Below are 24,738 nucleotides of genomic sequence, written 5' to 3'. Positions count from 1 at the left end.
TTCAAGAGCTGGCTCAAATCTGAAAGAGAAAATGGCCAACCAGTTGGAAAAAGATAGGAGTGTTACTGGACTTGCATTTCCTTTGCAAACTATTCTGATTTTGTGTCATGAGATGAGTAGAATTGACTATGGTATATCCATACACGTGATTATATTAAAGTGCTCTTCAGAGACATTATTTTGCTAAATATCTTTGTTTTAAGTTTTTTTTCCTACTGACAAAAGAATTAGTACTTTTGATATTAACAGACATGAAAAAACAGAATTTGTACAACTATAAATGTTTATTATTTGATAAAAGAAACCTATACAAGGCGATAACATGTATATTTAATGTTATTTCCGTTGGGGAAAATATTTTACTGATTGTATAGATTATACAGGTTAGATAATTGGCATAGCTAGAAATTTTTTTTTCTTAAGGGACAACTATCCTAATACATAATTCACATACCATAAAATTCACACTTTCAAAGTGTACAGTTCAGTGGTTTTAATATATTCACAGCATTGGGTAGCCATCACCATGTCTAATTTTAGAATATTGTTGTCACTCCAAAAGGAAGCTGTGTACCCTTCAGCAGTCACTCCCCATTTCTCCTGCCCCCAACCCCCAGCAGTCAGATTGCTGTATTTTCTGTCTCTACAGGTTTGCCTAGCCTGGTCGTCTCATGTAAATGGAATCATATATGTGACTTTTGTATCTGGCTGCTTCAGATTTATGAGCCCAGGCATCATCTTTTTAAAGTCCATCTGTGTTGTAGCTCCTTCTTAAGGCCAAGTAATATTTCATTCTAGAAATACAGCACTTTGGTTTATCCATTCATCAGTTGGGCTGTTTACACTTTTTGGCTATTATGAATAATGCTGCTGTGAACATTTCTGCTCGAATTTCTGTGCAAGAAAACCTGTAAGACATGCTTTTAATTCTCTTAGCTGTATACCTAGTAGTAGGTAGATAAGTTTTAAAAAGTACGTATAGGAATATATTTTCTTGAATTTTACAAAGGAATATATAGACAGACGAAGTCTTATTCTGAGGATTTGAGGTATACATAAATTTTTGAAAGGTCAAGAAAATTTAATTAGAACATTTATATGGTTTTAGCCAGATAATCTTTACAGTTAAGTTGATTAATTAGAAAAAATACACGTTTTTTTTGTTTTGGTTCCCTTGTATAATGATTAACTTTGCATTTCAGACAGTTTCAAATATAAACACTAGATTAAACTTAGTTAATTGAGAAGTTATTAAATAATGGGGAGTATAAGTAAGAAAGTTATTTATTAAAAAATTTGTTCTTTATTTCACATTTATTTATTTTGGGAAGACAGAGATAGAGTACAAGCAGGGGAGGGGCAGAGAGAGAGGGAGACACAGAATCTGAAGCAGGCTCCAGGTTCCAAGCTGTCAGCACAGAGCCTGACGCGGGGCTCAAACTTGTGAACCGCGAGATCATGACCCGAGCCGAAGTCGAATGCTTAACCGACTAAGCCACCCAGGTGCCCTAAAACGTTTGCTCTTTAGTGCTTCAAGCAGGTTAGTGATTCAGAGCAGAGCTTGGGAGTCAGACTGGGGTTGCATCCTGCTCTGGTATTAATGAGCTAAGTGACCTTGGACAGGTAATTGAACCTCTGCACGCCTCCTTTCTCTACTCTGTAAAATGAAGGGTGCTGTTTGTCCTGCAGAGCTGCTGTGGGAATTGAGACTGTGTGGTGTGTGTATCAGTGCCTAATAATAAGCACTGATAAACAGTGGCGGCAGTGCAGTGAATTTTCATTTCGTTGGGTTTCGTGAGGCCCTGAGAAGCAGTGTCTTTTAAACCACTTAGACCGTGACCCACACTAGGAAGTACCTTTTACAGGGTGACCCAGGGTGACACACACATGCATCTCTCTGTATAAATATATGTAGTTGGAATTTCAAGGGACCACACTTACCCTTACCGTGTGTAGTGTATTGTTTCATTTTTTATTTTGAGTTAATAAGCTTTATTGTTTTAGACCGGTTTTAGGTGTATAGAAAAAATTGAGCCCCAACCGTTTCCCCTGTCATTAACATCTTGCTTTAGTGTGCTACATTTATTATAATTGGTGAACTAATGTTGATAAATTATTCAACTAAAGGCCATAATTTACCCAGGGGTGCCCTCTTTATATTGTACAGGTCCGTGGGTTTTGACAAATGTGTAATGTTATTTATCCACTATTACAGTATCATATAGAATATGGGTATGTCCCCCGAACCCCTGGCAACCACTCATCTTTCTACCATCTCCACAGTTTTTTCCTTTTCCAGAATGTCATTTAGTTGGGATCATACATTGTGTAGCCTCTTCAGATAGGTGTCTTTCGCTTAGTAGTATGCATTTAAGATCCCTCGGTGTCTCAAATCTTAAAAAATTCCTGTGTCTTTTTGTGACTTGGCAGCTGTCACTTTTTATCACTGACTACTATTCCATTGTCTGGATGGACCACTGTCTGTTTATCCATTCACCTCCTGAAGGACATCTTGGTGGCTCCCAAGTTTTGGATGAAGCTGCTATAAACATTCCTGTGTAGGCTTTTGTATGTAAGTTTCAAACTCATTTGGGTAAATATCAAGCAGCTCCATTGCTGAATCATATGGTCAGGGTATGTTTAGTTTTGTAAGAAACTGCCAGGCAGCCCTCCAAAGGGTGGCCGTACCATCTTGCATTTCCACCAGCAAGCTCTCTTTGTTCCGCATCTTTACCAGCATTTGGTGGTGTCTGTGTTCTGGGTTTTGGCCATTCTCATAGGTGTGTGGTGTCGCTGTTGTTTTAATTTGCAACTCCCTGGTGATCTGTGAGGTTGAGCATCTTGTCTGTTTGTTTGCCATCTGTATGTCTTATTTGATCTTCTGGAATCTTTTGTCCATATTTTGATTGGTTTGCTTATTTTAAGAGTTCTCTGTATATTTATAGGATGTAAGTCCATTATCAGATATATATTTTGTAAATATTTCCTCCCAGTCTGTGGTTTGTCTTTTTGTTCTCTTAACACTATTTTATATTTTTTGTTCTATTCCATTAAAATCTAAAACTGGCCCTTGAGGCACTAATTGATTTTATAGCCCACTGGTAGGTCACCGCCTGTGGTTTGAAAATCTATGTTTGTTCTGCTTTCCCGGTGTTGTCCACTTGGACGATGTCAGTAAAGCAGCCGTCATACCAGGCAGTGATTCCTGACGCGGATCAACAGGAGTTGAGTTGATACTGCCCTTTATCTATTGTAGAAGATTCTGGGGTTTTTTTCAATGTTTTTCTTTATTTTGAGAGAGAGAGCAAGCGGGGGAGGAGTAGAGGGAGAGGGAGAGAGAGAATCCCAAGTAGGCTCTGCACCAGCGTGGAACCCAGTGCAGGGCTCGAAGTCAGGAGCTGTGAGATCATGACCTGAGCTGAAACCAAGAGTTGGACGCTTAACCGACTGAGCCCCCCCAGGCGCCCCTATTGTGGAAGATTCTTTAAGTTTTAGTGACTAGATTCAGTTTGGTCAGCTGCATCACCTCCACACCTGAGAGTAATGACATATCTAAAGCATTATGGAAAGTTTTGTGAATTTTGCATTTCTGCACGGTTTTACACAGGTTTCCTTTATATGCGTATGCTTTTAAATAGGACATTAATAAGGTGAAGGGAAGCTAAGGTGTATGTTTTGTATTCCCAGCGATAAGGTATAACCCAGATTTCATCTACTCAAATTGGTGAGAGGGAATTTTTGTATGTTAGAATGTATACTTTTTAAATGTTTAATTATTGAAGCAAATAAAAACAGTGATTTGAACTAAACAATTGATATGGTTATTGAGGATCTAGTTTAATGGACATTTAACTTTGAATAGATGCTACTCAGATATTTAAAAAAAAAATTTTTTTAATGTTTTTATTTATTTTTGAAGGAGAGAGTGACAGAGCATGAGCGGGGGAGGAGCAGAGAGAGAGGGAGACATAGAATTTGAAGCGGGCTCCAGGCTCTGAGCCATCAGCACAGAGCCCGACAGCGGGGCTCGAATTCACAAACTGTGAGATCAACTACTCAGATATTTAAATGTATCTGCTCCCTCATGAGGGTTAAAGATGCAGCCCTGCAGGTTTGCTCTTCTCATTTCTTAGGAAAAAATCCCGTCGCTCTCCAAAGGCCAGTTCTGTTTTATTCCAAAATAATGCAAATCCCAATTTTGGAAATTGAACTATTACTATTAAACTATTCCTCTGTTTTCTTTGTAGTTAATCTTACTCCTCCCCGACTTGAGCGGGGCAGGGAACACTCACTCCCTGATGCCCTGCAGTGCCACCTTGTGGGAGGAGGGAAGGCTTTAACAAGGGACGGCCAGACCGTCTCTGGGTGTGAGTGAAATCTGCCCAGTGTTAACGTGTGTGTGTGTGTGTGTGTGTGTGTGTGTAATGGGCTCCTGACTTTCATTTTTCAAAGATTATTTTTTTCTTCTCTCTGATGTGGACCAACTTACTGATTAGAGGGATAAAATATGGGCAGTCTTTTTCTATAGAGACCTTGAAGATGAGAAGGTGTGTGCCTACCCTTTCTAACTCAACCTATTGAAAAAAATTTTGGGGCACCTGGGTGGCTCAGTCGATTAAATGTCCAACTCTTGATTTCAGTTCGGGTCATGATGTCATAGTCTGGGTTTAAGCCCTGTGTCAGGCTCTGCACTGACAGCGTGGAGCCTGCTTGGGATTCTCTCTCTTCCCTCTCCCTTTCTCTGCTCCTCCCAGCTTGTGTGTGTGTGTGTGTGTGTGTGTGTGTGTGTGTGTGTGTGAGAGAGAGAGAGAGAGAGATGCAAATCATGTAGGACCTTACAGATGGTACTTAGGACTTTGGAATTTATTCTGAGAGAGGTAGGAAACTACTTGAGAGTATTGAGCGAAGTGATAATACCTGAAGGGCAAGAATGAAAACTGGACCAATTAAGTTGCTCTTGCAAATGTCCAGCTGAGTGGTAGTGGTGGTTTGGGCCAGGGTAGCAGCAGTGGAAAAGAGAAGTCACATTCTGGGTGTACTTTGAAATTAGGGTCAGCAGTATTACTAACATGTTTGTGGAGCATGAGAGAGAAGGGAGGCTAGGGTACCTCCCAGGTTCGTCTTACTTTATGCTCCTTGCTCTGTGTGAGTGGGCAAGGGCTTCCTGGCATGTGTTTCAGTCTTTGAGAGGTTGGTTTAGGGAAGTGGGATGAGGCATACAGGGCGATGTCTTAGACTTAGTTTTCCTTACAGCCCTGATGTTTCTGAGATTTTAAATTGGTGAATTGGTGAACAGTGTTACAACATGCTAGGGTCAGAAGGGAGCTAATGTTGACTCTCGTGTTGGGGCGCACAGCCCACTAGAAAACTTGAAAGGGTCTTCTGATGTTTCTTTGCCTGCACTCCAGCTGTTGCTTTTTATGGCTTTTATGAGCTACTTATTTATAAGCTGCCAGGTGAGTTATTTATTACCAGTACCTGCAGTGTGGTATAGCTTTTATTGTTTTATTTCTCCTCAGTTATCTTTGTTGTCCCTGAGTTCCTTTTCCACTAGAAAATGGAAGTAGGTGAGGTTGGTGAGCTAAGGGATCTGATGTTTCACCTGCGGGGGTGAGGCCCAGCAACCTCGGAGAAGCGTTGTCCTAAAGCGTTGTCCTATCCACGTTACCTGCTGAGCTGCCGATGAGAGAGAAGCCATGACCTGTAGTGACGGGAGGGGGTGCTTCCCCAGGCAGGCACAGCAAAGTCAGTGGTAGAGCCAATGACAGAATTTGGCTTATTTCAGGTTTCCTTATGAGCACGACCCTGACGTCAAGAGTCGCGTGCTCTACCGTCTGAGCCAGCAGGTGCTTCTTTTTATGGCTGAATAATATTCCATTGCGTGATATGTCACATTTTATTTATCCATTTATTGGTTGATGGACATCTGGGTTGCTTCCTCATCTTGGCTGTTATGAATAATGCTGCTGTGAGCATTTACATACAGGACTTTGTATGGACATGTATTTTTACTCTCTTGGGTAAGTAGGAGTGGAATTGTGAGATCATGTAAATCTGTGTTTAATATTTTGTTGTATTTTTATTTTTTAAGTTTATTTCATTTTGAGAGAAAGCACATGCGCATGCATTGGGGAGGGGCAGAGAGAGATGGAGAGAGAGAAAATCCCCAGCAAGCTCTGCACTGTCAGCACAGAGATTCCAAACCACGAACCGTGAGATCATGACCTGAGCTGAAGTTGGACGCCTAACTAGCTGAGCCACCCAGGCACCCCAAGAACATCCTTTAAATACCAAATTTGTAAACATTTTAAAGGATATGTGTAGATATGTAAATCAGTGGTTATTAGCGATTAATTGATTTTCTTTATGTAGCTCTAATGTTCTTGAAAGTAAGGATAAAGTGACCTCCCAAGTTAGTTCATAGGGTTATACAGTTACCTGCTTGCTGGTCTGCCTTCCTTTACTGAGCACCATTTATGTGTCCAGCATTGTACTCAGGCTCTGAGTTCAGCAGCCTTATAGTGGTTTTGGGATTTTTAGATTTTTTAAAAATAAATACACAGCTTGAGACAAACTTAGACGATTTCAGAGCCTGATAATGGGTTGTATAACTCATTCCCGTGAGTCGCTATACTGTTCTGCTAGAGGATGTAAGCAAGAAAACATCCATTATTTCATGTAGGAATATTGATTGCACTGTAAGTAGCCACAGTCTGCCACAGGAAAGTGGAACAGGAGGCTGGATCTCAGGTTGGGTCAGGAAGGGTGAACACCGGTGTCAGGAAAACTTCCAAGAGGAGGCGGACGTTTGGGGGTGACTGAGGACGGGGAGCAGGGCCAGCAGGGTCTGTGGCTGTGACTTGTCTGGAATGGTTTGAGGTGGGCGTCTTGCCGTCACGTGCTCTGTTTGTGACAGCTCGCAGTACAGATCTTTGCGTGTTTTTCTAATGTAGTTAACCAAGTCTTTTATCTTAAGCATATTCATTTTTTAGGAAGGATAAACCTTAACTGCTTTTCTTTTTTCCTGCACTTGTTTTCTTTAGGTTCCCTAATCCTGTTGGGTTTCATCTCTGTCTTACACTTAGTATTAAGAGAGAAAAAAATACTACCTGTTGGATTGTGACACGCTGTCAATTGTAAGATATGTTGTGATTTCAGAGATGTGAAAATGTAAACAAAACGGTGCTTGTAGGATCAATATGCTATGATATTTGTGTTGGAGTTGTTCAGTTTCCCTAAGTGAAGGAGATCTTGCTAGAATAACGGCAGCCTTCTCAGCATTAATCTTAGGTGATGCTCTAGGGAAGCCTGCACTATCCAGGTCAATGCCATGTTTCATTTAGCTTGAAAGCTTTTAAATCTGTCATGATTATAATGAAATTAGCTTGGATTGGATAATTAGAGATTAGGGAAAATGAAGTTTGCTAAGGTTAGAAAAGTTAGGGTTTACTAAAGATTACAGAACAGAGCTTAAAAACGGAGGTAGTGTTTAGTGACTTTGGGGTAGGTTATCTGGGAGGGCTTAGCTTTTACAATTAAGCGTTCAGACTCCTAAGTGTGCCATTCTGCCTCTCCTCCCCCACCCCACCATGTTGATCTTACTCGTGAGCTGAAAAGTCTGGGTAATTCAAAAAGTGTCCCAAAATAGTGTCATTCCATTGTTCATCCTGACAACATGTTCATCAGAGACTCTGCTTTTCAGAGCAAATGAGCGCAAGCCGAGCTTTTGTGAGTGCATGCTGACGGGGTGCCCTGTGCCGTGGTGGGGGTGCCATACTATACTGGTCCCCGCTCTGGCCAGGGTTCTGTCTTCCAGGAGCAAGTGATGATGTAAACATTCACTGCCCCGTGGTACTGAGAACATACCATGGGCTGCACAGGCCGGGGTGGAGGGATAAGGAATAAAAATACCCTGGTAAAGGGCCCCTGGGTGGCTCAGTCAGTTAAGCGTCCGACCTTGGCTCAGGTCATGATGTCACAGTTCGTGGGTTCAAGCCCTGCGTTGGGTTCAGTGCTGACAGTGCAGAGCCTGCTTGGGATTTTCTCTGTCCCTCTCCTCTTCGTGCTCTCTCAAAATAAATGAACTTAAAATACCCTGAGGAACTGAGGGAAACAGAGTGTTCACTCTGCTACTTATTAGTGAACTGTAGTGTTAGCCCTTAAAGGGAAGGTAGTAAAAAAAAAAAAAAAAAAAAAAGAAGAAATATATTTTCACTAATTTGCTTTTTTTGATTTATAAAGCATGATTTAGGTAAATATATTGCTAGATCTTGAAAAGCATTGGCTATGAAATTACATAACGTACCATTAGCAGTGTAAAATAAATGTGTGTGAACAAGAATAAAAATATATTCTGGTTCTGTTGAAACTGTTAAAGTATTGGGCCACCTGGGTGGCTCAGTCGGTTAAGCAGCTGACTTCGGCTCAGGTCATGATCTCAAGGTCTGTGAGTTCAAGCCCTGGGTGGTGTCGGGCTGTGTGCTGACAGCTCAGAACCTGGAGCCTGCTCTGGATTCTGTCTCTCTCTCTCTCTCTCTCTCTCTCTGCCCCTCCCCCACTCCGACAAATAATAAAACGTTTAAAAAAAGAAAGAAAGAAATGGTTAAAGCATTAAGGCCCTTCAGTTCTGGACTTGTTTGCACTGGATCCAGGAATTACTATTTTATTCCAAATTCTGTAGGTTCCAGGCCATTTATTTCAGTATTCCAAAGCCCCCATTTTTATAATTTCCTCATATGGGTTAGTGAGCAGAAATAACTGCTTAAGTTCTTATAGAATTGAAATGTATTTGTAATATCCAAGAAGAACTGAGGGGAACCATGCTTGTTACTGGACAAACTGGACGTGTCTTAGATTATGTGCAGTCCTTCCCCAGTTGTACGGTGGGGCAGAGTCTTCTTAGTGTCATTCATGGAGTCCACCAGATTTCCGTGGGCCTGCCCTGCCCCAGATCCTGGCCAGGCAGCAGCAGGTGACAGACTCAGAAGTGACCTACTGGAGCCTCATGGGCCGGAGGACATGTTCGTGCTGTGATGTAATAAAGATGTATGTGAAGAGGAACTAGGTCACAAAGGACGGATCATGTGGCCTCCCTGGTGAGCAGAGGCAGCCAAGGGAGGTTTTGCAAGGGTGGTAGCACGTGAACTGGATTTTGGAGGGTGAATTGGACTTGTCAAGCAAGGGGGGGTTGGGGCAGCAGCCTGACAGCACTTGCCTGGGGCTGGGGGGGGGGGGGCACCGGAAGGCCAGGAAGGTGACACCGAATCGGGCTGGCAGTGGTAGCTCACCCTGAAGTCTAGGCTTTTCTCAGACGGAGTTCCAGGGAGATCAAGCCCCAGAAGAGTCTCTGGGGGAGGAAGTAGAGGTTCACGTGAACATTCGACTCTGAAGTGCTCAGTGAAGACGCCTGTTTGCTGTTCATCACTAGAAAACAAATGTTTGGGGAAGGGCTGCTCTTGAGCCTTGTGGAGCTCCTGAATATTTTAAGCAAGGGAGTGACTTCTGATTTACATTCAGAAAATGCACGGCCCCTCCCCCTCAGAAGGACAGGCTGAGATGGGGGTTGGGGGGGGGGCGCGGTGTTGGTTCCAGAACGTCAACGTGAGGATATTTAATCTCAGGATTTAGGAATTTAGGGCACCTCTGAGAAAAAATTTCTTTAACCGTGAACTAAAATAAAATACTTAATCAGCAGCTGAGATTCTAAGTGAGAGGGGGTTGTGGGGACACATGCAGACTTTGCTTCTGACTTTGATCATAGGACAAACTGAAGTCCTTCATAGTATGTCTGACTGAAGAAAATCTTCAGTTTCAGTCGTACCTTGGGAGAAATGTTTTTGAAGTTCCTTCCATTATGATCATTTTATAGCTTAGATCAAAATGGTAGGATTTTTTTTTTAAGATTAAAAAAAAGCTGGACAATTTTTATTTTACTCTTTTTCAAATATGTGATAATAAGTTTTCATGTTTAAGGGCCGTTTGCATTTTATTGTATTTCCTCAACCAATGTTTTTTAAACTTTTAAGTAATCTCTACACTCAATGTGGGGCTTGAACTCACAACCCTGAGATCAGGAGTTGCACGTATCCAACTGAGCCAGCCAGATGCCCCTTCCTCAGCCAATTTTTAAAAATAAATTGGATATTTGGTCTTTTTGTTACCAGTTTTAGAAGCCTTTTATATATATATATTTTTTTTTTTTTTATTTTTTTTTTCAACGTTTATTTATTTTTGGGACAGAGAGAGACAGAGCATGAACGGGGGAGGGGCAGAGGGAGAGGGAGACACAGAATCGGAAACAGGCTCAGCCCAGAGCCTGACGCGGGGCTCGAACTCAAGGACCGCGAGATCGTGACCTGGCTGAAGTCAGACGCTTAACCGACTGTGCCACCCAGGCGCCCCAGAAGCCTTTTATATATTAAGAAGTTTAGCCTTTTATTTGTCATATGCGTTGCAGATATTTTTTCCTGTTTCTTTTTGCTTTGTAAAAGATTCATTTATTTGATTACTTGAATATATCTTTTTTTGTAGTGTCTGGGTTTTTTTTTTTTTAGTTATAGCGAGAATGAACTTCTGTACTCCAAGGTTATAAGAAGGAATTTACCTGGTTTTATTTTAAGCTTTTATAAATTTATGATTTATATTTGAATATTTGATCTATTAGGAACTTATGCTGGTCTGTGATGTGCAGTATAAAGCCAGTTTTCCCTTGCAGCTGGGAGTTTTAATTGATCAAACCTCCTTCACTGCACGGTCTTTTCCTTCGTCACTGTGGAGGCATCTCCTTCCTCACTCACACCATGTCTGGACTTGAGAGTTTGTTGCCCTGATGGGTGCATGTGCTTCTGCTATATGCTTTTGAGGCTTCATAATATCTGGTAGTGCTGTTGGGTCCCTTCTAATACTGCTCTCTTTGGGAATTCTCGTGACTTGTTTTACATTTTAATTTCTCTACGCAGATTATATTTATCTTTTAATTTTTTTAAGTTTATTAAGTAATCTCTCCACCTCACGTGGGGCTTGAACTCACAACTCTGAGGTCAAGAGTTATGTGCTCTTCCGACTGCCACTCTACATGAATTTTAGATTAGCTTATCTGTTTCCAAAAGTTAATCCTGTAGGGCATTTTGGTACAGGTGGGGGAGTGGGAGGTAGAGGGGATCATTTTAAGTTTACAGATTGATCTCCTTATGATAATGACTGTAAATTGTAGCTTAAATCTTTTCTCTTACAGATGATATTAACCGTGTTCTTGAGCAACAACGAGCAGATTTTAACAGAAGTTCCCATAACACCAGAAACAACATGTCGAGATGTTGTAGAATTTTGCAAGGAACCTGGAGAGGGCAGTTGCCATTTAGCTGAAGTGTGGAGGGGAAATGGTATGTATTAGGTTCTATAGAGATTACTAAGTACGTCAAATGTAATGTTTATCAAATGCAAAATACTGTTTTTGGTTCTTAGTTATCTGTGATAGTGAGGAATTGAATAATTAAAATGACACCATATTACATGGGAGAAAGATTTTACAAATGCTCTTTGTAAAATATATGTGATGTGATTTGACCCTTATCTGTGCCATCTGAAATGAGCAGGGAAAGGAGATATAGCTCTTAGATGAGGTTTTTCTAGATCTCACTGCTAACCCAGTGAGAGCTTTGTGTGCTCTGAGACTTTACAGTGTTTTGTTTGGTATGTGTTGACTTGTTCATCTTCTTTTCCCCTGATACTTCAAGGCGGAAACATTTTTATGTTTCCCTGTATATAAAACCCTTAAAACACTAGGCACGCCATAAATATTTATTAAATTGTAAAAAGCAAGTGCAGTGGACCCTTGAACAACACAGGTTTGAACTGTGCAGATCCACTTATATGTGGATTTTTTTCAGTGAATATATTGGAAACGTTTTTGGAGATTTGCAAGTTTGGAAAAACTCACAGATGAACCACATAGCCTAGAAATACCACCCCCTGCCCAAAATTAAGAAGAAGTCAGGTATTATTGTAAGATCACAGTATATAATACATGTAACATACCAAATATATGTTAATCGATTATTTATGTTATCAGTAAGGCTTCTGTCCAACAGTAGGCTATTAGTAGTTAAGTTTTGGGGGAGTTAAAAGTTAAACATGAATTTTCGACTGCACAGGGGTGCAGTGTCCCTGACGTGTGTTGTTCAAGGGTCCGCTCTGCTGGCTCTTACATTTAAGGACTTGGTCATCCAGCTAGGCAGAGAAGATCAGCATAAATAATACTGAATACAGAAAATTCTGCAAAATAATTTGGAGTCTAAAGGAGAGGCTGAATGCAGATATGGTATACTCAGCAAGGGAAGCAGTGTGAAGGAGGAACAAGAGAAGATTATGAAAGTATCATGCTCCTATGATAGCTAAGGGACTGGTATTGAGAGAAAGTAGGCAGCAGGGAAGAGATAGAACTAGCTCGCACAAAGGCCGTCAGGACTGGTGGAGGAGGGTAACCTTTTTGTGGTATGAAAAAACAGGTGACTGGGGTATGGATGGGTCTGTGTTGGAAAGTAAGAGAATGATCAGTTAGAACATGTTGAGTCTGAGGTGATAATGGGATGGCATCCAAATGGAAGTGTTTAAAGGGTACTTAGGGATAGTCACTAAAGTCTTACGCTTTTTTTTTAAATAGCTCTGTTGAGATATACTTCATATACCATACAATTCACCTATTGAAAGTGTCACCTATTACCTAAATTCAGTAATTTTAGGACATTCAGAGTTGTGCGGCCATCACCACAATCAAAGAACATTTTCATCACTGTAAAAAAGAAACTTCATATCCATGAGCAGTCATTTCCTATTCCCTTCCTACCCCCTCCGTTCTTAGGTTGCCCCTAATCTCTTTTCTGTCTCTGTAGATGTTCTTATTTTGAATATTTCTTATAAATGTAATCATACAACATGTATTCCCTTTTGACTGGCTTTCATGGAGCATGATGTTTTTCAAGGTTCGTTCATGTTGTTTTGGTATCAACACTTCATTCCTTTTTGTTGCTGAATAATATTCCATTGGGTGGATTTGATTTACCCATTGATCAGTTGATGGACATTTGGGTTGTTTCCACCTTTTAGCTATCCTGAGTAATGCTGCTGTAAACATTTATGTACAGATGTGTGTGTGGACCTACGTTTTCACTTCCCTTAGGTATATACCTAAGAGTGGAATTGCTGGCTGGTAATTGCTTAACTCATTGAGGAATTGCCAGACTGTTTTCAAAAGCAACCATTTTACATTCTCAGCATCAGTCTATTCCAGTTACTCCACATTCTTGCCAACGCTTGATATTAGGTATACAATTCCACCCATCCTAGTGGGTGTGAGTGGTATCTTGTGGTTTTGATTTGCTTTTCCCTAGTGGCTGATGATGCTGAGCATCTTTTCAGGTGCTCATTGGCCATTTGCATATCTTCTTTAGAGAAATGTCTATTTAAAAGTTAATTTATTTTGAGAGAGAGTGAGAGCGTGGGAGGAGCAGAGAGAGAGAGGGAGAGAGAGAATCCCAAGCAGGCTCCATGCTGTCATCTGGAGCCGGATGCGGGTCTCAGTCTCACAAACCGTGAGATAGTGACCTGAGCCAAAACCAGGAGTCAGATGCTTAACCGACTGAGTCACCCAGATACCCCTAGAGAAATGTCTATTTATTTTTTAAATTTTTTTTTTTTTAATTTTGAGAGAGACCATGCAAGCAGGGTAGGGGCAGAGAGAGGGAGAGAGAGAGAGTCCCAAGTAGGCTCCTCACTGTCAGCCAGAACCCAGTGCGAGGCTCAATCCCACAAACCATGAGATCGTGACCTGAGTGTCGAGAGTTAGATGCTCGGGGCACCTGGGTGGCTCAGTCGGTTAAGCATCTGACTTTGGCTCAGGTCATGATCTCATGGCTTGTGAGTTTGAGCCCTGCATCAGGCTTTGTGCTGACAGCTCAGAGCTTGGAGCCTGCTTCAGATTCTGTGTCTGTCTGTCTGTCTGTCTCTCTCTCTCTCTCTCTGCCCCTCCCCCACTCTGTCTCTCCTTCAAAAATAAATAAACATTAAAAGAAAAAAAGGTTAGGTACTCAACTGACTGAGCTACCCACGCAACTTGAGAAATAATTAGAACTTTTGCTTATTTTCTTAATTGAAGTATAATTGATATATGGCATTAGTTTCATGTTTACCTAATGATTTGGTATTTGTATATATTGTGAAATGATCACTGCCATAAGCCTAGTTAACATCTGTCACCACACAGTTACAAAACTTCTTTTTTCTTGTGATAAGAACTTTTTTAAAAAAATGTTTATTTTGAGAGAGAGAGAGAGAGAGAGAGAGAGCGCCTGAGCATGAGTGGGGGAGGGGCAGAGACAGAGGGAGAGAGAATCCCAAGCAGGCTCCATGCTGTCAGTGCTGAAACTGACGTGGGGCTCAGTCTCACAAACTGTGAAACCATGACCTGAACTGAAGCCAAGAGTTGGATGCTTAACTGACTGAGCCACTCAGGTGCCCCGTGAAGAGAACTTTTAAGATCTTTTCTTTTAGCAACTTTCAAACATGCAATACAATATTAACTAAAGTCACCATACCATACATTACATCGCCAGTAAGAGTTCTTTACATATTCTAGACACAGATCCCTTATCAGGTATATGATACTTGAATATTTTCTTCCAAAGTCTTGTGCTTTTGATGTTCTCCTTAGAATTCAGAGCAGAGATTTCAGGGCACATTGAGAGGAACTTGACTTTGATAAGTGTTGGACTGTTACTAAACCAGAAGTAAGAGGGCAGGTTCTCAGTTATCAGTCTGATAACAGTGACAGGAAGGAGGGGATAGGTAAGTCATTATAGTTTGTTTTACCTCATCAGGAATGAGGTTGGCCTCACAGTAGAGGGTCACAGTGTACTGTATTTGCCATGGCTTCTGTATGTGCTATTCTCATTGTCTAGAACAATCCCTAGCACCTGCCCCCTTTGCTTGGCTAACTTCTATTCATTCCTTGCCTTTCCTCCCTTCCTTGAATCTCAGAGGGTGTTTAAGCATCCCTCCTCTGTGTTCCAGTACTGTCATAGTTATTTATCAGAACATAATACAGTAGCTTTCCTATAGTTTTCGCATTGTATTAGAATTCCTGAAGGCGGGAACTTGTCTGTTCACTGTCATATCTCCTTAGTAAACACAAGTCGTTGAGTAAAACAGACCAGCAAAGCTGGGCCCTGAAGAGGTATTTTCTAGGGGGTAAGACTCGGAGGAAGGGGAAAGCACTTAAGGTAGCCATTCTCTGTCTTTTTTACCCTAGAGAAACCCTTACGGTGATTTCCAGGTTTCAGAGGATCCTTCCATAAAAATGATTGCATCTACGACTCATGGTATATTAGTGTGATCAGTACGTCATAAGTATAATACTCCAGTATAATTGTTAATGCTTTTGAGAAGAGACTGTTTCTCGGTGGGTCTGTATGTTAGGTTGCTAGGGCTGCCATAACACAGTATCACAGCCTCGTTGGCTTGAACACCAGACATTCATTCTCTCCCAATTCTGGAGGCTAGAGGTCTGAGATCAAGATGTCGGCAGGCTTAGTCTTTCCTGAGGCCTCTCTCCTTGGCTTACAGATGCCACCTTCTCTCCCTGTCCTCCCTGGTCTTCCCTCTTGTGCGTGTCTGTGTCCTAATCTCCTACTTGTGAGGTCACCAGCCATATTGGATTCAGGCCCACCCCAGTGGCCTCGTTTTTACTTATTACCTCCTTAAAGATCCAGTCTCCAAAAGGTTGCATTCTGAGGTTCTGCAGAGAGTTCAACATATGAATTAGTGGGGGAACACAGCTCAGCCTGTAACACTGTGTTAATTTGTGTTAATATGGCCAGTTTATTATATTAACCTACTGTACTTGGGTTTCCCTTTCCCACATAGGGTCCACTCTATTGCAAATCAGGAATATAGGTAGAACCTTCAGCATTTCCTTTTGTTAAATTTCCTACTTAATTTTATTTTTGCCTTATCCAAGAACACTTGAAAGTCTTATCATAGATTTCCATTATGGATACTGATGAGGTATATAGTACATATTATATATGTGGGGTAGTTCTATTTTCACTTTTAAACAAAAATGATGTTTTAGTTAGCCTTTAGTATTTTTTTTAAAAAGATAGTTAAACTTAGCTTACTTTTCTTGAAATTAATCTTTTCGTTGAAATTAAAAAAAGTTTTTTTTAATGTTTATGAGTGAGAGAGAGAGAGACAGAGGCAAGCAGGGGAGGGGCAGAGAGAGAGGGAGACACAGAATCTGAAGCAGGCTCCAGGCTCTGAGCTATCAACCCAGAGCCCGACACGGGGCTTCAACTCATAAACCACAAGATCATGACTTGAGTTGGACGCTTAACCGACTGAGCCACCCAGGCGCCCCTGAAATTTTAAATTCAGAGAGGGAAACGATAAACTTGTTAAATGACTGACTTAAGACAAAATTGGGTTTAACTTTTATAAAGTTATGCTCAGACTTGGTAGATTTAAGTAAAGGTTGTCAAGGCAACATTACTTTCCTGTGACTTATTTTTCTATGGTAATTGTTGATAATTAAGTCTTTCTTTCTTTCATTCAGTAAACATTTATTGAGCTAGAAAAATAAATAAAGGTTGTAAATTTATTTTAATTAATGTAAAAAACATGAAAACTTATGGATAATGTTGATTAGTAAAGTGACTAAAACTGAAGCTACTTAACCCCATAAGCCAAAGCAATATGAATAAAATATGGCCTAAGGCACAATTCTGTGCAAAACATGATTAGGCTTACATATAGGCCTCAACATTATGAAATTACAGTACACGTGATTTTTAAAAATCTTTTATATGGGCCTATATACATAAAAAGTTACTTTCAAAACTAAAAATGTATAATATTTACTTTTTTTTAAATTAATGTTTCCTTTATTTTTGAGACAGCACAAGTGGGGGAAAGGTAGAGAGAGAGGGACAGAGGTTCCAAAGCAGGCCCCAAGCTGATAGCAGTGAGCCCGACGCGGGGCTCAAACCTACAAACCACAGGATCGTGACCTGAGCCGAAGTCGGATGCTCAACCAACTGAGCCACCCAGGCGCCCCGATATTTACTTCTTGAAAGTACACTCTGTGCTTGGTTTTTCTGTGCAAATACTCAGTTGTGTGCTAAACTTGAGCTGAGCAAACACAGATTTCATTTTCAACTGAGATGAGACCGTTTCTGTACTTGCCCTGACATTTAAAGAACAAGACAGAGCTTGCTTACATGCACAGAAAAGGCACGTTAGGAGCGCACCGTTTGCTACATTGCTGTGACTGGCAGGACTTCTTTCTTTATAGAGATCTAGAACTGGGGCACCTGGGTGGTTCACTCAGTTAAGCGTCTGACTCTTGACTTTGGCTCAGGTCACGATTCCATGGTTCACTGGTTTGAGCCCTGCGTTGGGCTCTGCTGACAATGTGGATGGAGCCTGCTTGGGATTCTCTGTCTCCCTCTCTCTCTGTCCCTCTCTTTTTGTCCCTCCCCTGCTCACGTTCCCTCACTCTCTCAAAAGTAAATAAACTAAAGGGGCACTTGGGTGGTTTAGTCGGTTAAGCGTCTGACTTCAGCTCAGGTCATGATCTCACAGTTGGTGAGTTCAAGCCCCATGTCAGGCTCTGTGCTGACAGCTCAGAGCCTAGAACCTGCTTCAGATTCTGTGTGTGTGTCTCTCTCTCTCTGCCCCTCCCTCATTCGTACTCTTTCTCTCTCTCAAAAATAAATAAACATTAAAAATAAATAAACTAAAAAAAAGAAAAAGGAAAGAAAGAAATGTAGAACTTAACCTCGGGCAGAGCAATAAATCACACTGTGAATGTGTGATTGGACTGCAGCCTGCAGAGTTCTTGCTTTCTCCCGGTGAGCAGATTTAGAGAAAGGTCTCTCCCTAGCCATATGCTTGTGCTCGAGGTGGACGACACTGCTCGGTGTCGCCTCGGCACTCTCCCAGGTCGCTGCCTGTGAGCCCCCAGTCTTGCTGATGTCCTTCCTGACTTCAGGCACAAGCAACATTGGGAGCATTTCAGGATTTCCTTTTTTCCCCTTTAAGTGGAGATAAAATTCGCACATAAAAATCACTATTTTAACATGTATAATTAAGGGGCATTTAGGACATTCACAGTGTTGTGTAGCCGTCACCAAAGTCTGTACCTTTCCATTCCTTCCCCCCCAGCCACTGGCAACCACTGTGTGATCATCTGGCTCTATGTGTTGGACTCCTCTAGGTACTTCATGTAAACCCAGTCATATGATACATGGCTTTTTTGGTCTGGCTTCTTTTACTTAGCATAATATTTTCAAGGTTCATCCACGTTGTAGCATGTTTCAGTACTTAATCCCTTTTCTTGGCTTATGAATATCCATTGTAAGATAGATCACATTTTATTTCTCCATTCAGCAGGTGATGGACATTTGGGTTGCTTCCACTTTTTGGCTGTGATAATGCTTGCTGTGAACATTCCTGGGCAAGTGTTTGTGGGGGCATATGTTTTCATTTCTCTGGAATGTAGGCCTAGGTTTAGAATTTCTCTTATCTCATACATTGTCTTCAAAAACTGCTACTTTGGGCTTCCAAGAATATTTTTAAAACATAAACACGAATAAAATGTAAAACAGAAAGGCATAATTAATAATTAAGCAAGAAATTACCAGAAAAGAAAAGAAAATTTCACAATACAATTCATTTTTCACCTTCATAAACCACATTTGTTAACGTTGGTAACAGCAACAAGTGGGGGTGGGGGGACAGTTCCTGAGGTATACAACCCTTTAGAAAGAAAAATTCCCTCCAATTTCCTATTACAGAGGTAGATATTATAATAGGTCCTGTGGATCAGTCCTCAGCATGTGAGGAAATGTTGGGGGAGATGTTTCTGGACAAAGAGGCCAATGTCATCAGCCGACGGTCCTCCCCATGCACTACACACCCACCACTTGCCAGCGACCTGTTGGAGAATGAGGTAGTAGTTGGGAGTTTTGGAGCGGGGGACCCGGCAGATACCACCTCAGCTAAGTGGTCAAGGCCAGCATCACACGATCTGTCATGGTGATGGCACGCACACCCTGGTATGATGAGATGAGAAGGTACCTCACCTCTGTGGAGTTCTCCCCAAAACCCATCCCCTCATTAGAACCAGGGGGAAAACACTAGACAAGCTAGAATTAGGGACATTCTACAAAATACCTGGCTGGAACCCCTCAAAACTGTCAAGGTCATGAAAAAAACAGGGAAGGACCAAACTATTACAGACCAGCAGAGACCTAGGGTTTAAGACAAGTAAATGCAATTGTAGTTTTCTGGTTCAGTTCCTGGGACCGAAAGAGGACATTAGGGGAAAAACCAGTGGAGTGCAGATGAAGCTTGGAATTTAACTAACAGTAACGTACGAGTGTAAATTTCTTAGCTTTGACAGAGATACTCAGTTAAGATGCTAACGTTAGGGGAAACTGGGTGAAGGGGTATCAGAACTCTGTACTGTCTTGGCTACTTTTCTAGAGGTCTAAGATCATTCTAAAATGAGAGTTATTTTGGGGGTGCTTGGGAGGATCAGTTGATTAAGCGTCTGACTTCGGCTCAGGTCATGATCTCGCGGTTCGTGAGTTTGAACCCTGCGTCGGGCTCTCTGGAGCCTGATTCAGATCCTCTGTCCTCCCCCCCCCCCCCCCGCCTCTCTCCCTTTCCCTCAAAAATAAACATTAAAAAAATAGATAAAATGAAAGTTATTTTTAAATGCTATGTAAACAAAAAATCTGTAAGGTACAAAGGAATAGAGATCTATAAGATCTCTATGGTGATTAAAAAAAAAATCCTTGAAAAACACAACATGCTTGAAAAAAATGGAGAGACAGAACCATGTTCACGGACTAGAAGACCCGGTTTACAAAGATTTCAGATCTCCCCAAATTTTACTTGTAAATAAATTAGTATGATTACAGTCAAAGGCCTACCTTTAAAAAAAGAACTTGACAAGCAGCTCCTTTCAAATAGTTGTGAGCCCAAAGGGCTGGGCAATGCCAAGACCGTTTCAAAGATGAGCCACGCGAGGGGACTCGTCCTAGCCGATGGCAGCACCAACTGTAAAACCACAGCAGTGGGGACTGCAGCCACGGTGTGGAGGTAGAGTGACAGCCCACCCGCTAGAAGAGATCGGGGCCCGAGGAGCCCTGAGACGGCTCAGAGGTGTCTCTATGAGGAAAGGAGACACTAGTAAGTAAATGATGTGGGGACCATTGATGATGAAAGTAGGAAAAGCAACGCCAGTTCCATAAGGACAATGAAAAGCAATACTTTATAATTTGTAGGAAAAAAATATAGAATATTCTTTCGACCTTGGAGTTAAGAGAATTTGTTCAAAAACCTCAAAATCAGAAAAGATTGATAAGTGCTTACATTATTTTTAAACTTCTGTATAACAAAAGGCACCAACAAAATTAAAAGACAAGCCTATTTTCTCAATATATGTAATCAACCCGGGATCAGTATCCGGAAGCAGTTCTTCAGATATCTAAGAAGAAGGCAAACAACCGAGGTTTTTTGTGTTTGTTTTGTGTTTGTTTTGTTTTCTGTTTCTACACATGATGCAGTTCTAAGGCAACTAGGATTATAAACGTAAGAAATGGTACCTCGTAAGTTTAACAAATATGTCCGTGCTCTTCTCTAGTCACTGGTGTCGATAATCTACTAGGATTTTATTTTGAGCTTTTTTCTTTAATATTTGAAGTGCATTAGTACACTTAATTCTGTAGAATGTATTTTTTATTATCAACTTGGTAGTTTTGGCCTCTGCAAGTGCCGGCCAGCATTCCCAGTAGCGGTACCTGACTGGCCAAGATGTGCGCCGTGCACCCCGTGCGCGTCTGATGGCCACACGCAGCATTTTAGTGAATGGCCATGCTGGGCCAGCTTGTTAATGTGCTTCTTTGAAGACTGAGAGGCACACTGCTTCCTGATACAGTAAATAAGTATTATAGAGGGCAGTTTTCAGTGTTCCCTATTTAATGTTGCAGAATCGCTTTTATGTACACTTCTCGTGCTTATGTGTTACCTAGATTATTTCCCACTCACACTCCTGCTTTTACTTCATTACAATTAAAATTTAGTGCTTATAATATCCTTGAATTCTAATGTATATGTGTATATTTATTTAAATCTATTTTTATTTATTTTTTGCTTTTGGTTGGAGTCATTTTATTTCTGAAATAAATAAGATGTGGTTTTTTTCTAGAGCGTCCCATACCCTTTGATCACATGATGTACGAACATCTTCAGAAGTGGGGGCCACGCAGGGAAGAAGTGAAATTTTTCCTTCGACATGAGGATTCCCCAACCGAGAGCAGTGAGCAAGGTAGCCGAGTGCTTTCCCCGTTTAATTCCTGCCGTAACAGTTAATTTAAGTAAAATAGGAATAGATGTTAAATCGTTCACGTTTTGTTTTCCCTTTGCTCACAAGTGGGGAGAGGGGGAGGTGGGATCTCCCATTTCTTTGCCCTCTGTTATTGCAGTTGACAGTCACTCCGCCCTTGCTTCCGCCCTTGCTTCCCTCTCAGGACCCTAAGTCAGTCAGGTGATGTGGTCAGACATGTGAGGGCTCCTGCTGTTGAAAGAAACCGTTGATAAATACCGGATGCATCGAATATCCAGAGTTTAAGAATAAACGAAACCACGAAAGGATTAGAAGAATTCTGAGAGATACGGGTTTTACTTAAAATTTTTCGAGGGAACAAGACTTTTCTAAGCCTAACACTAGGCCATAAAAGAACTGAATTACTGAAAACAGAAGAACCCGCCCCCGACACGGCTTGAGTGGCAATAACCACCCTGGGCAAAGTCAAAAGGCAAATTATAAGCTGGGAAACAGCATTTATAGCTCATATTGTAAAGGGCTGACTATCTTTATGTATAAAAGTTTCTAAAAATTGATAAGGAAAACCCGTTTAAGAAAAGGGGAAGTCTACAAAGACAGGTCACAGAAAAGTGAATCCACATGGCCCTAGGGTATGCGAAAAGATGTTCAGCCTTACTCCTCATAAAAGAAATGCAGAGAAGACAGGGGGATAGTGTATCTCACCTGTTACATTGGCGAGGACTAGAACATTTAATGACAGCGTTGGCCAGGAGCTTGAGAAACAGACACTCTGCCATGTTGCCGTGGGAGTGTCGGTCAGCAGCTTCTGTGGAGGGCAGTTTAGCGATATCTGTGAGACTTAGGAAGGCACCAGACCTCTCACCCAGCAGCCTCACTTCTGAGAACTTATCCTAAAGCTGTGCCTACACACGCGCACAGTGATGTGCACGCAGCGTTAGTAGTCATGGAACCCTGCGGTGGGAGCCACGGGAGGGCCTGCCGTGGGCGTCGGGTTACGGGAGTGGCGGTGCGGCCGCACAGGGCGCCACTCTATGGCCACAAGTCAGGAGGAGCTCTGTGCCCTGAGCTGGTGGTGTGGACCGTCTCCTGAACAGGTGAGTGAGCACAGTGCCCCACCACGTGCGCGTTGTGCCGCTGCCGTGCACCAGGGACAGAGCGTAATTCTGTCCATCTGCATCGGCTCGTCCCTGTGTAAAGTGGCTCTAGAAGCATGGTCAGAAACTGGTAACAGTGCCAGCCGGGGGGGATGGCTGCAGGGTGAGGGAGGGAGGGCAGATGTCTAATTGTATACCTGTTGGTTCCTTTTGAATTTTGAACCATGGGAATACGCTTCCTATTTTTGAATTCGAATTTAAACAGAGTAAGAGAATCTCTTGTAAAAGTATGTATACTGCCTTGAAGAGATCCTTAACTTGTTATTCAACAGTGATTGTGGATTACTTCCGGTATTTAAAAAGAATAAACCTAGGGGCACCTAGGTGGCTCAGTCGGTTAATGTCCAACTTCGGCTCGGGTCATGATCTCACGGTCTGTGAGTTCGAGCCCCGCGTCGGGCTCTGTGCTGACAGCTCAGAGCCTGGAGCCTGCTTTGGATTCTGTGTCTCTCCCTCTGTCTACCCCTCCCCTGCTCATGCTCTGTGTCTCTCTGTCTCTCAATAATAAATAAACGTTAAAAAAATTTTTTTAAAGAATAAACAATAAAGGGACATCCTTTTGTAAAAAGAATATTCCCTTATTGCACATGATTCCCTTTTATTTGTATTTTATCAGAAAAGACATTCTGCTCCTAGAATGAGCTACCAGCTACTTTAAAATCATGTTTCCACGGTTGTAAGTGGAGTTCAGTGCTGTTTTTACAATGCACCTTCACTTCTGGGCTTGCTTCTATCTGCTGCTGGCCATCTGGAGTCAGGAGACCAGATCCAGCTCCTCATCCGCTTTTGCCTTAGCCGAGGGCCCTGCCTCTCTGCCCAAAAGCCTCCCAAGAAGGAGGGCTAGACTAGTTGACAGCTGAAGTGCTATTCTCGTGCGGAGAATTTGTATCAGTTCCCTAGCTGAGCTCTCCAAATACTTACATCCCTCTTGGGCCTAGCTACACTTAACTTAAAGGTTTTGTGATTTACTCGTACTAACACGGTATGTGTACATCCCCGTTAATGTCCTGGGTGGAGGGATGGGGGTAAGGCCTTATTCTCACCTCACGGAGTTCAGAAGCGTCAGGGATACTTAAAGAGAACTGTTCAGGCGCGAGGAAGGTGACAACGCTGACCTTCCGGTGGACCTTCATCATCACCCCACAGCCCTGCTCAGCCCAGTGGTGCTGACACAGCAGGTATACAGATGGGAGGAGAGGATGTTGAGCTGCACGGCATGAAGGAGACTGCCGTCAGCACGGAGCAGAGTATTTAGAGAAGGCAGACTGGGGACCTTGAGGGATGAGCAGGATGCGGAGGGGAGAATGCAAGGCACCGGGATGAGGAAGATCCCAGGAAGGTGCGGTGATGGGGAATTCACAGGGCAACCCGGGCTGGCTGGGACTGTTGGGCAGGACTGGAAGAACCAAGTTCATCACAACTTTCATGGCTTTGCAGAACTTCCGGCAAAGTCCCTGCCATCCTACTCGGCACTTCTCAGCTTGGCTTAGGTGGCATTTGTAGTAGGACCCTACCCACCTCTTCAGCCTCCCTGCCCCTTCTTTCTCCGTTTCAGCCACGTCCCTTCTGGCATCTTCATTCTCTGTTGTCCCCAACTCACAAGGCCGTCCCCACGCCCTGCCCCTCGTGCTCTCCCCTCGGCCCTGGTTCCTCTGCCTGTGCTTGGGCATACTGCGCCCCTGTCTCAGAACCCAAGGAAGGAGACGGCACGGCACGTAAAACAGGTGCTTTGTTCCGTTTTGTTTGTGTTCACTGAACTGCTCCTCCAGTTCAGACTTTAAGCAGCCAGAGTTGAGGATCCAAGGCTCATGTTTCCTCTGTGCTTCCCACAGAGCTGAGTACAAGGTAGTTGTCACCGACTGATATTATTTAAAAGGGATTAACGTCTGTGGTTAAGCATCCGACTCTTGATTCTGGCTCAGGTCTTGATCTCCCAGTTTGTGAGTTTGAGCCCCATGTCAGCGTGGAGCTTGCTTGGGATTCTCTCTCTCCCTGTCTCTCTGCCCCTCCCCTGCTCGCTCGCTCGCTCGCTCTCTCAAAAATAAACTTAAAAGGGGCGCCTAGGTGGCGCAGTCGGTTAAGCGTCCGACTTCAGCCAGGTCACGATCTCGCGGTCCGTGAGTTCGAGCCCCGCGTCAGGCTCTGGGCGGATGGCTCAGAGCCTGGAGCCTGTTT

At 42.5% G+C, this 24,738-nt stretch overlaps 1 protein-coding gene across 4 annotated transcripts in view; it reads left to right on the top strand.

The window, feature by feature from the left end:
• Positions 1-24,738, top strand: part of PPP1R13B (protein phosphatase 1 regulatory subunit 13B) — a 100,690-nt gene that overhangs the window by 32,015 nt on the left and 43,937 nt on the right. For 3 of the 4 annotated variants that reach the window (XM_045448375.1, XM_045448376.1, XM_045448373.1), the window contains exons 2-3: positions 11,234-11,381; positions 21,269-21,388. In XM_045448375.1, the coding sequence (XP_045304331.1) occupies positions 11,234-11,381; positions 21,269-21,388 (268 nt within the window). Of the gene's footprint in view, positions 1-9,757; positions 9,883-11,233; positions 11,382-21,268; positions 21,389-24,738 lie in introns of those variants that run through there. The other variant, XM_045448374.1, reaches the window with a different exon arrangement.

The sequence above is a fragment of the Leopardus geoffroyi genome, chromosome B3, assembly GCF_018350155.1.
Source record: "Leopardus geoffroyi isolate Oge1 chromosome B3, O.geoffroyi_Oge1_pat1.0, whole genome shotgun sequence".
Taxonomy (NCBI): Eukaryota; Metazoa; Chordata; class Mammalia; order Carnivora; family Felidae; genus Leopardus; species Leopardus geoffroyi.
Note: the sequence above shows the minus strand (reverse complement) of the source record. Positions and strands in the feature narration are given on the sequence as shown.